Source organism: Leopardus geoffroyi, chromosome A2 (genome assembly GCF_018350155.1).
Source record: "Leopardus geoffroyi isolate Oge1 chromosome A2, O.geoffroyi_Oge1_pat1.0, whole genome shotgun sequence".
NCBI classification, from domain to species: Eukaryota; Metazoa; Chordata; class Mammalia; order Carnivora; family Felidae; genus Leopardus; species Leopardus geoffroyi.
Genome location: NC_059331.1, coordinates 13845526 through 13861214, shown reverse-complemented (window position 1 = coordinate 13861214; position 15689 = coordinate 13845526). Strand labels below are relative to the sequence as shown.

The window sequence follows — 15689 nt, the reverse complement described above, 5'->3', positions numbered from 1 at the left end:
TGGGGAGGAAGGAGGGGTGGAAATGGGAGCAGGCGGGGCTCAGGGACCACTCAGCGGGGGGGGAGCGGGGGGCGGGGCTAAAAACCGGGGTGGGGGCCGAGGCAGGATGGGGGGGAGGAGCGGGCCAGGGCTGGGGGCCGCAGGGGACACTTAAGGGGCAAAGGGCTGAGAGCAGGGTGCAGGGAAGTGGGCAGAGGTATGAAAACAGGGTTGGGGGCGCCAGGTTCCAGATTGGGGGTGGGGAGCCTGGAGCTGGCGGGGTTGGAAAGAGTTCTCAGGCTGGTAGGGGCTGAGCGGGGGCTTCCGGGCCGCGGGACAGGGCGCGCGCGGTGTGCGGCGGGGCGGAGGCCGGACGGGTGGGGCGCGCGGTGCCCGCGGGCGGGCGGGCGGCGGGGAGGCCGGTGCGGGGCCCGCCGCCCCCCCGGGGCCGGGCCGGGCCGGGGGCGGGGCCGGGCGGGGCCAGCGGCGCATTAGCGCCTTGTCAATTCGGCTGCTCAGACTTGCTCCGGCCTCCGCGCCCGCGCCCAGCGACGTGCGGGCTGCTTGGCCCGCGCCCTCCCGCGCCGGCCTCGAGCCCCGCGCCCGGCGCCCCGCGCCGCCGCAGCCGCCGCCCGCCGCCTCCTGCCGCGCGCCCCCGGCAGCGCCGGCCCCATGCCCGCCGGCCGCCCGGGCCCCGCCGCCCAATCCGCGCGGCGGCCGCCGCCGCTGCTGCCCCTACTGCTACTCTGCGTCCTCGGGGCGCCGAGAGCCGGATCAGGAGCCCGTGAGTACCCGGCGTCCTGTTCCCTTCTTCCCGCCTGGGCCGAGAGCGTGCGCCCCGGGGGCAGCTGCGGGGGGAGGGGGGCGCGGGCGCCACCTGGACGGCCCGGGAACAAAGGAAGGCGCCCCCGGCGCGGCCCTCGGGGCGCCCTCACCTGCGGGGCGCACGACGCCGCAGTCCCCCGGCCAGAGGGTCTGGCTTCCACGCCCTAGGCCTTCTTACCTGGGCCGCCCGGCCGGGGACACCCGGCTCTGCCCTGGGGGTCGGGGGTGCCGCGGCCTGGGACTCGCTGAACTCCAGGACGCGGCGGGTGCACGCAACAGCGCCCGTGGACTCGGAGCCGTGGAGACCAAGGGGCACCGCTCCCAGTCAGGGGCGCACGCGGTAGGCGCCTTGGGTGCTGGCTCCGGGCGCCCCCCCCTCCCCGAGTGGAGGGATGAGCCCCGCGAGGAAGGCGGGGCGGCGGGAGGGGGGCCGCTCTGGCCGCCTGGCGCGCGGCCCGGGGTCCCCGGGGACGCGCCTCTCCGCGGGCCGGCGCCGCCGCCGCCGCCCTCCCCTAGTGGGACCCCGCGCTCGGGGGTCCGCGGAGTCCCAGCCACCGGCGGGCTCGGAACCATTCCTGGCCAGGCTGCGCGGGGCTGAGAGTCTCCACCGAGAGAAATCTTTGTGAGAGAGTGGGTGAGAGTGAGAGGGAGCAGGAGCCAGCGAGTCCGGGCACCAGTGGCCCAGCCTTGGTTGGGGGGGGGGGCAACAGGGAACCCACGGCCCGCAGCCCAAGACCCCCGCCCTGTCAGGAGCTCCTGGCCCCCGGCACTCTCTGTCCCCCCCATCAGAAGCACACCCCCTCCAGGACACCATCTCTACATCCAGACCCTCTCTGGGACACACCCAGAGACACACAAAGACACACTGGCTTGTGGCCCGTCACCCTCGCCCTCAGATGAGCGCACACTGCAGCCCAGATGCACATTCGCACACCATCGGGGCGCGCACACACACATTCCATCCCTGACACACACACATTCGTGGTCACACACATTCCTCCGGGGGAGGCAACACAGGGGTATACACGCAGGCACAGCCTGCCCTAGACGTTCCCAGTCATTCCATGCGCCTCATCCAGGCGCGCGGGTCGCTGGGGGCCCGCACACACTGCTCCCCAGGCCATCCCACGCTACACAGAGCCATTTGCAAGCTTCCTGTGGTGCTCTTCCAGAAAGAACGGGGTCTGGGCACCCCCTGGGGACACTTGCTGAAAGCCCCGCGTGCCCAAGGTGCCTGGGCAGGTGAGGGGCTGACCCAGGCCCTCCCGGGTTCCCTGGCAACTCTGCTCTAGGCCGTGAGCAGTGCCTGTAAGTGCCACTGTTAGTGGCTGGCTTTGTTTCCCAGTCCGCAGAGCAGCAGGCAAAGGTGGTGGTGGTTGGGGGATTGTTGTGCGTGTGTTTTTTCCTTTAAGAGGGAAGAAATTAAATAAAAGATTCTCACACCTCAGCAATATGTTTCTACTTACGGTGTGTCTTAGCACCTGACCAGCAGGCGGGTGGGTCGTAAAGTGTCTGCAGGTACCAGCGGGACAGGAGATGGGGACCCCTGTCGGGACCCCGGGATGGAGGCCACCCTCCTGCCTTGCTTGCAGAGAATCTCACACTTTTCCCTTTTAAAACACATGGTGTTCCTTTTTAATAACGGCAGTGGCTCCAGATTGGGAAGGGAGAAGGAAAAAACTTTTAAAGGCCCCAGCTCTGTGTGAAAGGCAGGGAGGCAGGGAGCAAGGGGAGGGGGGTGGTTGTCCAAAAGCTTAGCTCAGGGATATGCTTTGGGGAGCCTTCAAGGAGGCCCCCCAAACCAGGCAAGGGCCCCTACGACCTTCGTGGGCTGTTCCCAGCTGCTTTGCCTGGCCTGAAATGTGTGCGTCCAGGTCCCAAGCGCCTTGGCCCATTGTTTGGGGAGACCTGAAGGGAGCTGGGAGCCAGCTGGGACCTCAGAACTGGGACGGGCTGTAATCCCCATAGTTCCTAGGTGCTGCAGTGTGCTGGGCCCTCTGGACATCATGATCTCATCTCATTAATCTCCCCAACAGGTAGAACGTATTTTCCTCCCATTTTATGGAGGAGGAAACTGAGAACAGGAGAGGGGAAGCCAATTGCTCAGGTGCTCCAGCTGGGATTGGCACCGACGTCCCAGGAGAAGTCCTCATTCTGACCTTTTCTGGTGGAACTTGGGGTGGGGGGGACTGGCCTGTCCAGGCCCGCCTGGCCTTGCCCTCTCGCCCTGTCCCCCGCCCAGCCCCAGGAGGGCAGCTGCAGCTGCTGGCAGGCAGGCCACGCCAGCCCAGGCCAGGCGGGTGTGGCAGAGGGGCAGTGCCCCCCAGCCAAGACCCCCCAGAGAGCCCCTTCCTGGCTAAGAGGATGCTGGTGGGTGGGGGGCAGGAGGGGCGTGACCTACCCCCAAACGGTTGAGAGTGGGCCTGGGGTCCAGGCAGGCCTGGCCGTGCCTCCCACCCTGGTGGGGGGGCCCAGGCAGGAAGCGGTGGGTGGGCCGGGGCAGAGACGCTGGCACGCCCGAGTTCATGCCGAAGGAATTCCGAATTAGCGGGCGGCTGGCTGCCTGGGACCTCCGGGGCGGCCCCCTGGCCCCCGCCCCCGGCCGCCCCCGCCTCCTCGGCTCTGGCCCGCTCAGCCGGCTTCTTCGCACGGACGCTGAGACCTCCGGCGAGCCCTGGGCCAAGCCCCAAACGCAACTGTGATCCCAGGCTCCAGCAAGAAATGGCCCTCAAGCCAAGTTTGCCCCGGAAAACCGTCAGGGCCAGCGGGGAGAACCACGTCCACCCCACCTCGCCCATCTGAGGCAGTGAGGGCCAGCAAAGGGCAGCCGCTGGCATTCAGGGTGCCTCCCAAGGGGCCAGGATCACCCTGTCCTTGGCTGCCATCTTAGGGAAGCTGGGCTACCCCCACCCCGCTGCCCCCCTGCAGTCCCTTTTTACAGCTGCCTGGGAATCCTTTTAAAATGTAAATCTTCCCCTGTTAGGAACCCTGGAATAACCCCTCCCTGCAGGTCTGGCACTGCTGACCTCCCAGACCTCATTCCCCACCACTCCTGCCCCAGGACCTTTGCACTTGCTGCTCCCACTGCCTGGACACTCTCTCCCAGATGTTTTCTTGGTTACTTCAACTTTATTCAGGTCTCAGCTCAAATGCCTCATCAGATAGGTCTCCTGGGGGTGTGCTTCACTTTCTCCCTTATTTATTCTTAGATATTTATTTGTACTTTTTCCTGTTGCTCCCTTGGATTCAAGGCCCACAGGGGCAGGAATATTGAGTATCTTGGTCACCATTGTGCCCTCAGCTCCTGGCAAACTGTAGATGTTCCATGCATGCATGCATGAATGAATGAACAAATGAGTGAATGAGTCCTCACAACTGCTCTTGGTGGAGGGAGAGGTCCCTTCCCAGAGGCTCAAAGAAATAAAGTGAATGGGCCAAGCTTCCACAGTCAGCTGGGGGCATTTGAACCCAGGTCAGCCTGGCTTAAACATCCCACAGGGTTGTCCTTAAGACAATATTTTCACTCCTCTCAAACATGTGGTTTATACCACGATGCCCATTTTCCAGATGGGGAGACTGAGGCTCAGAGAGGGGTATCAGGGTCTTGGACTGCACAGCCTCTCACCCTTATCTGGACCTTGGTTTCTCCTTGGATAAAAACAGACTCTTCTTAGGTTCTAACCCCAGCAGTAGACAGGAGGGAGGACATCAACCATGGTATCCCCGAGACCCTTGTGCCCAGCACCCAGTTCCACACAATCCTGTTTAGGAAGTCACTTTCCATCTGATCTTCACAATGGCCCTAGGGATCATGAGCTTTCTTGCTCCCGTCTTGCAGATTAGGAAAAATGAGTTGAAGGAAAGAACAATGAGAGCCAGTCCCTTTGGATGGGGGTTGGGGGCCTAGAGTTTGCCCCGGCCTCCTTCAGTCTCAGCAGCACAGAGCAACAAATCTGGGTTTCAGTAGCGTGCCCTTCTCTCATGCAATGGCTTTGGGCAAGAGATGATGACTCAGAGCCTCAGTTTTTTCACCTGTGAGATTACCAGGATTCTAGTAGGAGTCAGTACACTTTTTTAGAAGTGTCTCCCTCCCCCCACCCCCAAAGACATACCTACTATGCGTGTGCCTGTAGGGATATCAATCTTTTACTTCTAATTGCCAAAAATGAGATAAAGAAAAGAAAAGCAAAGAAAAGGCGAGAAAAAGAATGTAATAGTTGTCAGAACTATGTGCGAAGCCAGATTTACTTGAGTCTGAATGGGCGTTTATGCCTGAGTTTTGTGACCGCTCCCAGAGCCTTGGGCACGTCCGTGAAGACGTGACGTGGAAGGACCTGAGTTGTGGAATCACGACAGTCCTGAGGCTAAATCTTGGCTTTGCCGCCAACCTTGGGCTGGTCACTTGGCCTAATTGAACCTCAGTTTCCTCATCTGTGAAATGGGAGACAAAAACAAACAGCTCGTTTGTAGGATTGCCATGAGTCCAGAAGTCCTAGCATGGTGGGGGGCTCAGGGCAACTCCATCTCACGCCTGACGGGCACTCCTCTCTGACCCCAGACACGGCTGTCATCAGCCCCCAGGACCCCACGCTCCTCATCGGCTCCTCCCTGCAGGCCACATGCTCAGTGCACGGGGACCCGTCAGGCGCCACAGCTGAGGGCCTCTACTGGACCCTCAACGGACGCCGCCTAGCCCCCGAGCTTTCCCGTGTGCTCAACGCCTCCACCCTGGCCCTCGCCCTGGCCAACCTCAACGGATCCAGGCAGCAGTCAGGCGACAACCTCGTGTGCCACGCTCGTGACGGCAGCATCCTGGCTGGCTCCTGTCTCTATGTTGGCTGTAAGCGGGCCCCCAGGATATATCCACGGGCAACTCCTGGGAGAGGGGCATGCATCACGGGCCCTCTGGCCCAGGACGGAACAGTGGGCATGCTGGTTGAGAGGCAGGGACTTCTGGGCGTGGGCATGAGAGCCTGGAACCCCCGAACCTATCCCCAGGAGGTTCCAGGCAGACAGCCTTGCCAACAGCCACTCTGGTCACCCTCCTTCTACTCCAAGATGGGGGCCCAGCTGGTGGCTAGCAACCTCACCTATCCAGGGCTGGTCCAGACCCTCAGTCCCCTGCACCCCCTTCCCCAGTGCCCCCAGAGAAACCCTTCAACATCAGCTGCTGGTCCAAGAACATGAAGGACCTGACATGCCGCTGGACGCCGGGAGCCCATGGGGAAACCTTCCTCCACACCAACTACTCTCTCAAGTACAAGCTGAGGTTGGTGGTGGCGGTGGCCCTTGGGTGATGTGTGTTCCAGCCTGGCTGCGAGGTCTTGGCAAAGCCCACCCTCTCCAAGCCGGGTGTCCCTTCTGCCCTCTGGGGCTGCCATGGGGAGGTCTGGGGGTCTGAAGAGACTCTCCTGTGTCCTCACACCCCCTCCTGCCCTGCAGGTGGTACGGGCAGGACAACACGTGTGAGGAGTACCACACGGTAGGACCTCATTCCTGCCACATCCCCAAGGACCTGGCTCTCTTTACGCCCTATGAGATCTGGGTAGAGGCCACCAACCGGCTGGGCTCGGCCCGCTCCGATGTGCTCACCCTGGACATCCTGGATGTGGGTGAGCCCCCCCACCCCAGCTCCTAGGCCCACGAGGGAGCCTGCACCTCCTCTCTCGGCTCAGCTCATGGCTGAGGCTCCAGCTCCGACCCTGGCTGGGGCCGGGAGGAACTAGGCATCCACCCATCGGTCCCCAGTCCCCTAAAGCAGCCAGGATACCCCCACTCTGTGGAGAACACCTGGCCTGGCTGCCTCCCCCTCGGCAGCCCAGGTGTGCAGGAGGGGGCCCCGAGGGAGCTGGGAGGGGGCGCCCAGGTCGGGAGGCGCCCCAGGAAGCCTCAGCCTGGAGTGGGGGGGGGGTGCGCAGGCGGGAGGCAGGAAACGGATGATCTGCGAGCAGAATTGGGCCTAATCTAATTAGGGTGTTTCTCAGCCCCTAGCAGGCCTGTGCCTTAACCCTTTCAGACCCTCACTAAGGCCTCAGGGGGAGAGGCCAGACCTCTCTGCTGCCCACGGGGCTCCCAGAAGGATCCCCAGAAGGCTAGTAGCCACCCTCCACCCCAGTCGGCTTCCTGCCTTGCTTCCTCAAGTCCTGAAGGTGCAGAGGGCAGGTTCTGAGCCTCAGTCTTCCCTCTGCACCAGGAAGGCTGTCATTTGAAAACTTTTGTAAAGAAAGAAGGTCCAGAGGTGCAGGTGGGCAGTGGAGGGGGGGTGGGGTGAGGTCAGGAGGAGCTTCCCAGGGGTCTGGCAGCTCATGGCCCCCCAGGCCTCCTGGGCATAATAATAACAATAGCATCAGCCAGGCAGCGTCTGCTTTTACATAGTTCCCTGAAGATAGGATTATGTTTCTCCTGTCACAGATAATAAGGGTGATAACAGCTAACATTAATTGAGTGCTTCTAGGTGCTGAGTGTTTCCCAAATATTATCTAATGTAATCCACCCGTCCTGAAAGGGTGGGGGGGGGGGGAGAGGGCAGAACCCAGGCAGGTGCCACCAAAGCCCTGTGCGCTGAGATTTGAGCCCACACGGGGCCAGCCCGGTTCGGGGACAGCTGAGTGATTAAGCCCCGCCCGCCCCACAGTGACCACCGACCCCCCACCCGATGTGCACGTGAGCCGAGTTGGGGGCCTGGAGGACCAGCTGAGCGTACGCTGGGTTTCCCCGCCGGCCCTCAAGGACTTCCTCTTCCAAGCCAAGTACCAAATCCGCTACCGAGTGGAGGACAGCGTGGATTGGAAGGTGCCTGACACCCCCACCCCCCACCCCCCCACCCCTTGCGCCTCCCCCGCCCCCGGCCTCTGACCCTGCCACTGCCGCCAGGTGGTGGACGATGTGAGCAACCAGACCTCCTGCCGCCTGGCCGGCCTGAAGCCAGGCACAGTCTACTTCGTGCAAGTGCGCTGCAATCCGTTTGGCATCTACGGCTCCAAGAAGGCAGGGATCTGGAGCGAGTGGAGCCACCCCACGGCCGCCTCCACCCCTCGCAGTGGTGAGCACCCTAGCAGGGCTGGGTGGTCCGGAGACTTCTCCCAAAGCAGCGAGAGCCTCTGTTTCTTTGTTTCCTCCGAGAGAGCAGAGGTCTCAAGTTGGTGGCTCCTGGGGCCAAATGTGGCCCTTGGATCCATTTTCTTTGACCTGTCATTTGGGGGGGAGGGATGGGGGAGGGAATTTGACCTACTTGCAGACATTTAAAGACAGGAAGTTTTAACACCAATATCTTAGGTTTCCTGGAAAAATTAATTGTCTAGAAAATGTTGGGGTGCCTGGCTGGCTCAGCTGGAAGAGCATGAGACTCTTGATCTCAGGGTTGTGAGTTCAAGCCCCACGTTGGGTTTAGAGAGTACTTAAAGATAAAATCTTGAAAAAAGAAAATGTAACAGGACACAGCCAGAGTTGCCCCACAGCCACCATCAGCAGAGGTGGCCCCTTCACTCAGGGCCCTCACTCTCTAGTGGCCCCATCCCCACCAGGCCCATTTTGCCCATCTGTACCCCCTCCCTAATCCCTAAAGGCAAGTGAGTTTGAAACCTCTGCTTCTGAGGCTGATCAGCTACCAACTCTCCCTCTAATGGGCCTTGGTTTCCCCTTCTGATCAAGGTAGGGGAATGGGGACCATCAGGGGCACGAGTCCGACTTCCCTTGCCATCTGGGGCTTCTCTAAGCCCATGAGCCTCCATTCTCTTTGCGAAATGGTACGAAATATGTTACATGAAATGTCTGCCCTCAGCTTTTCCATCTGGAAAGTGGGGACAACAATCACACCCACCTCAGGCTATTGTTAGGGTTAGATGAGGTAATCCAAGAAAGTGCACTCGCGTGGTGGGCGCCATCTAAGTGTTTGCAAGTGGTACTTACTATGGCTCCCATCTCCTGCGCCCCCATCGTTTCACCCCAAGGGAGCCTCCTCTTCTCAGGTGAGGACACAGAGGCCCTAGGAGGTTCAGCCAGCCCCCAAGGTCACACAGGGATCTGAATTCAGTTTCCTTGAAGTCCAGGTCCATCCTCGTGGGATGATGGGAAAACTGAGGCCCAGAGGGTGTTTCAAAGCAGGGGGTGGGGGTGGGGGGCAGAGCCAGGCTCCAGCCAGTTCCCCAGCCCCCATCCTGGGCCCCTCCAGGTTCTGGGGGTGGGCGGGAGTGAACACGGCCGGGAGGGGCCTGCGCCTTGGCCCCTGCTCGTGCCCAGCACCTGCGATTCTTGCACGGGAGCCAGCAGGCGGCTGCACACACACACACACACACACACACACACACACACTAGGGAGGCCGGGGGAGGCCAGCAGGGGCGGTGGGGGCCGTGGCCGTGCCAGGGCCTGTCAGCGGGTTCCCGGCGTTATTTATGACGTGAGGCCGATGTCCTTATCTGCCGGCCTGCTAGGGGCTGGCTGCGGCCGGCAGCTGGACAGACAGGCCGGCCTCCCACCTGGCCCTCCCAGCCCACTCCCCATCCCACTGGCTCCTTCTCTCAGGCCTGTCCTGGGGACCGTCCCTCCCCCTGGCCCCCTTGGGGTCTCGTCTCACTGTCTCCCTCCGTCCCTCTGTCACTCTCTTCCCCTGTATCTCTCTGCATTTCTGCCTTTTTTGGTTTCTGTGTCCCTACATCCCCACATCACTGTCTCTGCCCACTCCAGTCCTCTCTTGACCTTGCCCTTTTCTGTCCCTCTGCATTTGCTGTCCCCTGTTGCTCTGGCCCTCCCGACATCTCCCTGTCTCTCCTTGTCTCCATCTTTCCATCTCTGCCTGTCTTTCTCCAGCTGTCTCTCTCTCTCTCTCTCTCTCTCTCTCTCTCTCTTTCTCTGTCCCCTGCTCGGTGTCTGAGTCTCATCTCATCTGGCCCTGGCTTCGCTCCTTCTCCCCCTCCCGTCCACTCACACCTGGCTCAGGCCACGGGAATCAGTTTCCTGGAGGAGACATGAAGGAAGACCTTCTCCTTCCCCTGCCTCCTACCTCCTCGGGGGCTCAGCTGGGCTGCTGTGCTGGGTGGTAGACAGGACCCGGTCCCGGAGAAACCGGGAGGGAGGCGCCCAAGGGCAACACGGTCCCACCAAGGCGCGGAACCTCCCTCTGCTGCCCTCGCGCGCCCTCTGGCGGGCGCGTCATGACGCTGCGGCTCCTCCCCCCACATCAGAGCGCCCGGGCCCGGGCGGCGGGGCGTGCGAGCCGCGGGGCGGCGAGCCGAGCTCGGGGCCGGTGCGGCGCGAGCTCAAGCAGTTCCTGGGCTGGCTCAAGAAGCACGCGTACTGCTCGAACCTGAGCTTCCGCCTCTACGACCAGTGGCGAGCCTGGATGCAGAAGTCACACAAGACCCGCAACCAGGTAGGAAGGAGGGACTCGCGGGCGAGGGATGGAGTGGTGGGGGCTGGGAGGGAATCGGGCTGGGGAGGTAGGTCCGCAGCCCCCAGACACTGCCTCCTTCCTTCCAAGCACAGGACGAGGGGATCCTGCCCTCGGGCAGACGGGGCACGACGAGAGGTAAGGGGGGCCCACCCCAGCTGCCTGGGTGGGTGGGCGGGCAAGGGAGGGAGACAAGGGCCCCTCCTGGTGGCCACAGGCCCGTGGGCCCCCCACCCTCAGCCTTAGAGTTGCTGAGATGGAATCCCTTCCTCCATGTCTTATTCATCAGCATTTACCTAACACCTAGTGATTACCTAGTCCTGTGGCCTTTAGCCTAGTAAAAGCATCTGACCCCGGAAAACGTCCAAAGTGGAATGTCATCTTCAAGAATGAACATACTCACCCCAGTTAGCATATATGAGCACCTACTGCATGCTCGCCCTGTGCCAAGTGCTTTACCCACGGGACACCCTTTGGGACGAACAGATAGTCTTACTTCTCAAATGGGGAAACCAAGGCCCTGAAAGGGGCAGTACCCTACTCAAGGTCACCAAGCTGAAAGTGGCAGGGCCCCGACCTGAACTGGGGCCTCCTCAACTGCTCTGTAATTGGCAGAGTACCCTTGGAGGGTACTGGCCCCTCCCAGGCTCCCTGCTTAGCTTGGCTTCCCCTCTGCCTGCAGGTCCTGCCAGATAAGCTCTAGGGACTGGGGCCACCCTCCCTGCTGCGTGGAGACCTGGGGGCTGCACCCAGACTGGGGGCTAACTCTGTACCCTCACCTCAGGGCACCGAGCACCCTCAGCAGGAGCTGGGGTGGGTGTTCTGAGGGTCACAACATCCTTGACCTCCATGTGAGGCCACTCTTGGGTGCAACTCCAGTGGGGGTGTGTGTGAGGATTGGCTAAGCTGCCCAGAACCCCTGCCAGGGCTGGGGGTGAAGAGGGGTCATTATTCCCCCACCCCCACCTCATCCAGGACCCCTGCAAAGAATCTTTTTAAATAAACAAGCTATTTAGGTGCCCTGATTGTGAAGATGTTTGGGGCTCGATTGGCCCAGGGTAGGGGCTGTGGGGTTTAGGGGAAGCACGAGGAATCCTAATGACCCACCCTATGGGCTTGGAATCTTTGCCTCCCAGAATTTCAGACTCTGTCTCCAGGATGTGAAATATCTGGTTTTAAACTCACTGGAGGGTGTGATCCAAAACACCAGCCCTACTGTCCAGGAGCAGGGGGAGTCATACCTGCCATCCCTGGCCTTGTGGGGCCTCCTCCCCAGGGACACCCACTCCAGCACCCCAGGACACAGAGACAGTGGAGCAGCTACAGACGAAGGGTTCTTTATTGTGGGAGGTGCAGCAAACTCAAGGGCAGTCGGCGACCTGGTGGAGCGTGACCCCAGCCAGCTGACAGTCAAGGGGTAGGCTTGGGGACATTTCCCATATCCCTTGGTGTGTCACTGGGGAGCCACCATCACTCGGCAGATTCTGCATCAAACCTAAGGTCCTGAAGAACCTCGCTGATCGCTTCCATGGTTTTAATTACCCTACAAGAGTGGATGGGAACTATAAATAAAACCCAGATGGGGCGAATTAGCTGCCACTGCGAAGCTCCTAGGGGGCCGTGGCAAGCCCCGGGCCCTCCTGCCTGCCGCCAGAGTTCCAGGCAGAACTAGTGGCCAAGAGAACCATTTGGGTGCCTGGGAGAGGGGGTGGTCCTGTGGGTGAGAGTGGGCAGAGAGAAAAAGCCATCTTAAGCAGGTGCCATCAGAAGGTTGTGCTATGTCACATAGCAGATATTGAGTGGGTGTGCACTCGTGGGTGCCTGCAGGGGCTGGAGGTAGGAATGTGCAGGCCCGTGTCCGGTGGGCAACCGTGTCCAAGTTCTAAGTCCAGCCACGTGAGCAAGATGGGCATGTATGAGGTGCCCAACTGTGTCCCAGAAATGTGCGAGTCTGGTGTGAAATTGTAGGGTGTGTGCACCGGGACAATGTGTGCTGTATGTCTGGGAACCACCAGGTAAGGACTCCAGTGTGCACACCCTAAGGGTTGTGTGCAGGTCCAAAGGGTCAGCCCAGTATGATTGTGCCAGCCTTGGGGCACACCTGGCTGAGAGTGGGCGCCTGAAGGTGCACGTGCAAATCTAACACCTCCAGCCCACTGGGAGTAAGCACTCACTTCATCTTCAGCTGGTGCGTCTCCAGGGTGTCTTCCTGCCCAGTCAGCTCTGGCGTCCCCATCAGCTGCAGCAGGGCCACCTGATGTGGGCAACGGGAAGGATGTCACAGCTGGCAGGACCCCCCCCCCCCGCCCTCCCACACAGATCAGGCAGGGAGACACTGAAGCACCCAGAAAGGCAGCACAGGATGGGGGCATGGCAGGGTTTCGCGAGGGGTGGTGCTTCGCACGCACGGAGTCTGCGAGTCAGTTTCAAGGGCCCCCCGGAGAAGGATCGAGTGGGCAGGCCCTAGATTAGTGGGTGGTGCAATGTGGGTGTGGTCGCGTGAAGGCGTGGCATGGGCATAGCGGCACAGGCTCAGCCAGGAATTGGTGACAGGGGTGGAGTAGGTAGGACCTCATAGTCCCAAGGACGCGTGTGGAAGTGGGCCAAACACCTAGACTGGGATTGGGGTCTCCTAAAGCAGCGTGGCCTGGGAATCCCACTTTAGAGAGCGATGTGGGCGTGGCCTCACGTGGGCTCGGCCTGGGAAGTGCGTCTCGGTCGGGATTGGCTGTAGGGGTAGAGTAGGCGGGGTCTTGGAACCCAGGGGAGGAGTAGGGCCAGAACCTAGACGGGGATATATATAGCGTTACCCAAGAGGGCGTCTGCTGTGGAAATTCACGCTCCCCAATATGCACCGGGTTGAGGACCAGACCCGAAGCTATGGGAATAGCCAAAGGGGTAGGAGCGTAGTGGGGGCGGGCACTGGGCACAGCACTGGGGCTCCGGGGAAGTGGGCGTGTCCTGGGACTACGAGGGGTCAGGGCGGGAGAATCCCAAGTGAAACCTTAGTGGAGGATGGAGGTGGGGCAGGGAGAAGTGGGGTCTGGGGCGCCGGGGCTGGGGTTTGGATGGCCGGATTCTGGCTGTCGCCTAGGAGGTGCACAGAGGGCCACGACAGACCAGGCGCGGCGAAGGGGACAGGGGCCGAGGATGGGGCCTCACCGTTGCCAGGCGCGTCTGCTCCAGCTCTTGCAGGCTTCGCACGTGGCTCGCGAGCAGCGGCTGCCCTCTGGGCCCAGACAGCTCGGCCTCCACCGCCAGCACCTCCCGCGAGGCGGCGGCGAAGGCCTGGGTCACCTCGTGCACCGTGCTCCGGTAGCGGGGGAAGTCGTAGGGCGGGCCGCTTCGCAGGTACTGGAGGTGGCCTCTGCGGCAGGTGGGGGTCCTGAGGCTACGCCCCCAGGCTCTCAGGCCCTGCACCCGCACTGACCACCTGAAAGTCCCCCAGGAAGGGTCCTTGGACCCCAGAGTGTGGAGGACACTCTCGGACTCCCGCAGGGTAAACGGAGATGGGCGCACTCCTGCGCTTGGGGAAGGGAGAGACGCCACGCGGAGTGGCCCATCGGGCAGTGGGGACGCGCCCTGGGTCCCAGCGGGGGAAAGCAAAGATCTGGTCCCCCAGCGAAGCCCTCCCCACCTCTGACAACACAGCCGCTCAGGGACCCAACTCCGCCCCCAGGCACGCCCATCCCCGGAGAGGGCTTGGGGCTGAACTCTGCGACCCCTGCCCACCCCTGCGCCCGCACTTACTCCTCTAGCCGGCGGAAGGCCTGCGCGCGCTCAGCCTGCAACTGGTGGATGCGCTGCACCAGCGCCCGGATCGGGGCATCTTTCTACGGGGCGGGGGGCATGGCTGGGGCATGAGGCCGGCGCCCCCAAGCCTGCACCGCCCACCCCGCGCCTGCTCCTGCTCAGGCCCGGGCTCACCCAGGGCCACTCTGGCTCCTCGCGCTCCGGGACACCGGTGGCCACCGCAGTACCACGCACCGAGGGGACGGCGGAGTCCGCCGAGGCCTTGGCAGTGATCATGACTGCGCAGCCCCGGCCCTGCCCGAGATTAGGGCGCTCCGCTGCACCAGGCGCCCCCTGCAGGCCCGGAGGTCTCCGCACCCCAACCTGTGGCCGGCCAAACCGGAAACCTGGAGATCCAGAGGAAGAATGGAGGAAAAGACCAGAGTCTTAGGCCCTGTACCCCCCCATCCACCCCGTTTGTCTCCGTCGAGCTCCTGCTTCCTATCGTGTTTGTCCTAGAATGTACAGCTCTGTAAACAAGGCCATCCCTCGGTTTGGACACATTTATCTCAACATCTTTCACACTCCCATCCCATTTCCCACTCAAATAAAAAGAGCCCAAGAGGTGATGTTTTGCCATGATTGCTGTGACATGAGGATTTGATCAGAGATTCCAATACTGGAGAGTCCAAAAGGCTGGAATGCAGCTTTTTTAAAAAAATGCTTGAGGGGTGCCTGGGTGGCTCGGTCAGTTAATCACCCGACTTCGGCTCAGGTCATGATCTCACGGTCTGTGAGTTCGAGCCCCGCGTCAGGCTCTGTGCTGACCGCTCAGAGCCTGGAGCCTGTTTCAGATTCTGTGTCTCCCTCTCTCTCTCTGCCCCTCCCCTGTTCATGCTCTGTCTCTCTCTGTCTCAAAAATAAATAAACGTTAAAATTTAAAAAAAAAAAAAAAAAGAAAAAAAAAAGCATATTAAAAAATGCTTGAGAGGGAGAGAATCCCAAGTAGGCTCTGCTCTGTCAGCACAGAGCCCCATGTGGGGCTTGATCTCACCCATGAGATCTTGACTTGAGCAGAAACCAAGAGTCTTAACCACAGACTCACCCAGGAGCCCCCAGCTGTTTAACAAGTCTGGCAGGTACTGTGTGCACTCCTCAGAAAGGAGCTAGCTGAAGGGAGCCTGTGCAAAGGCCCAGAGTCTGGGGTAGGGGTGAGGCCAGCAGGGCTTCGTTTTAAGTGCATGGGAGGCATTGGAGCTTTCTGCTGGGGATACACTACCTTGTTTGAGCTTTGGGAAGCTTCTTTCTCCAGGGATAAGTAGATGTTGGTAGCCTAGCCTAGGAAGCAGGGGCCAGCAGTTAACAGGGTTGAAACCCATGAAACAACAGAGGCATTAGCCTTTAGCTGGTACTCCAGATCTGAGTCACTGTCCAGGCCTGGGTTGTCACCTGACAAAGCCCCAGTCATCTCAAGACAAATAAAAGCATGGCCTTACCGGGGCCAGTCCAGAGCACTCCGAAGCTCACCTGATTCTCAGGAGCATCAGCACAAGTTTTATAAACACCAAGGCCTGCCCCTCCAAGACTGAGGTTAGAGGGCTTAGGTGGGCCCAGGTGCTCCTCATATTCAGCCAACGGAGAACATGTTTTACACTAGGTGCAGTTTTTGTCTACCCACCCACACCTGGACACCTCCAGGGCACAGGCATGAAGTCATCCGAGTGTCTGAGTAGGGCCCAGGCAGCGACATGGCTGACCTGCAGTCTG

General features: G+C 61.1%; 2 protein-coding genes and 1 non-coding gene across 10 annotated transcripts; 2 read left to right on the top strand and 1 right to left on the bottom strand.

Moving 5' to 3' along the window:
- The first annotated feature begins 605 nt into the window (after window positions 1-605).
- On the top strand, window positions 606-13772 carry CRLF1 (cytokine receptor like factor 1). 5 transcript variants are annotated; one of them, XM_045496710.1, is made up of 9 exons: window positions 606-763; window positions 5363-5644; window positions 5944-6073; window positions 6247-6416; window positions 7439-7596; window positions 7678-7846; window positions 9985-10172; window positions 10286-10328; window positions 10873-11210. In XM_045496710.1, exons 1-9 carry the CDS (start codon window positions 652-654, stop codon window positions 10884-10886), a joined length of 1266 nt encoding a protein of 421 aa, XP_045352666.1. In that variant the 5' UTR covers window positions 606-651; the 3' UTR covers window positions 10887-11210. The 5 variants fall into 5 exon arrangements, with proteins under 5 accessions (XP_045352666.1, XP_045352667.1, XP_045352662.1 ...); XM_045496711.1 differs by lacking the exon at window positions 10873-11210 and adding an exon at window positions 13689-13772 and having other exon boundaries at window positions 619-763; XM_045496706.1 differs by lacking the exon at window positions 10873-11210 and adding an exon at window positions 11467-11779 and having other exon boundaries at window positions 619-763.
- TRNAK-CUU lies at window positions 8119-8191 on the top strand. Its single transcript has one exon. It is a non-coding gene; the product is annotated as a tRNA-Lys (tRNA).
- On the bottom strand, window positions 11512-14609 carry REX1BD (required for excision 1-B domain containing). Of its 4 annotated transcripts, none has more exons than XM_045496712.1 (5): window positions 14118-14563; window positions 13941-14023; window positions 13353-13581; window positions 12365-12444; window positions 11512-11733 (listed from the first exon to the last, which is right to left on the bottom strand). In XM_045496712.1, exons 1-5 carry the CDS (start codon window positions 14217-14219, stop codon window positions 11661-11663), a joined length of 567 nt encoding a protein of 188 aa, XP_045352668.1. In that variant the 5' UTR covers window positions 14220-14563; the 3' UTR covers window positions 11512-11660. The 4 variants fall into 4 exon arrangements, 3 of the variants coding, with proteins under 3 accessions (XP_045352668.1, XP_045352669.1, XP_045352670.1); XM_045496713.1 differs by having other exon boundaries at window positions 13353-13557; window positions 14118-14541; XR_006716744.1 differs by lacking the exon at window positions 11512-11733 and adding an exon at window positions 12802-12974 and having other exon boundaries at window positions 14118-14608.
- Window positions 14610-15689: the final 1080 nt, after the last annotated feature.

What these genes read in the sequence shown, in the direction of transcription:
- CRLF1 (XM_045496706.1), top strand. Translation starts at nt 652, where the DNA reads ATGCCCGCCGGCCGCCCGGGCCCCGCCGCCCAATCCGCGCGGCGGCCG. An exon ending in CACACAAGACCCGCAACCAG is followed by an intron (nt 10,173 to 10,285) that starts GTAGGAAGGAGG and finishes TTCCAAGCACAG; the next exon opens with GACGAGGGGATCCTGCCCTC. An exon ending in CAGACGGGGCACGACGAGAG is followed by an intron (nt 10,329 to 11,466) that starts GTAAGGGGGGCC and finishes CCTCCTCCCCAG; the next exon opens with GGACACCCACTCCAGCACCC.
- REX1BD (XM_045496712.1), bottom strand. Translation starts at nt 14,219, where the DNA reads ATGATCACTGCCAAGGCCTCGGCGGACTCCGCCGTCCCCTCGGTGCGT. An exon ending in AGGAGCCAGAGTGGCCCTGG is followed by an intron (nt 14,024 to 14,117) that starts GTGAGCCCGGGC and finishes CCCGCCCCGTAG; the next exon opens with AAAGATGCCCCGATCCGGGC. An exon ending in GCCTTCCGCCGGCTAGAGGA is followed by an intron (nt 13,582 to 13,940) that starts GTAAGTGCGGGC and finishes CTGGGGGCGTAG; the next exon opens with CCTCAGGACCCCCACCTGCC.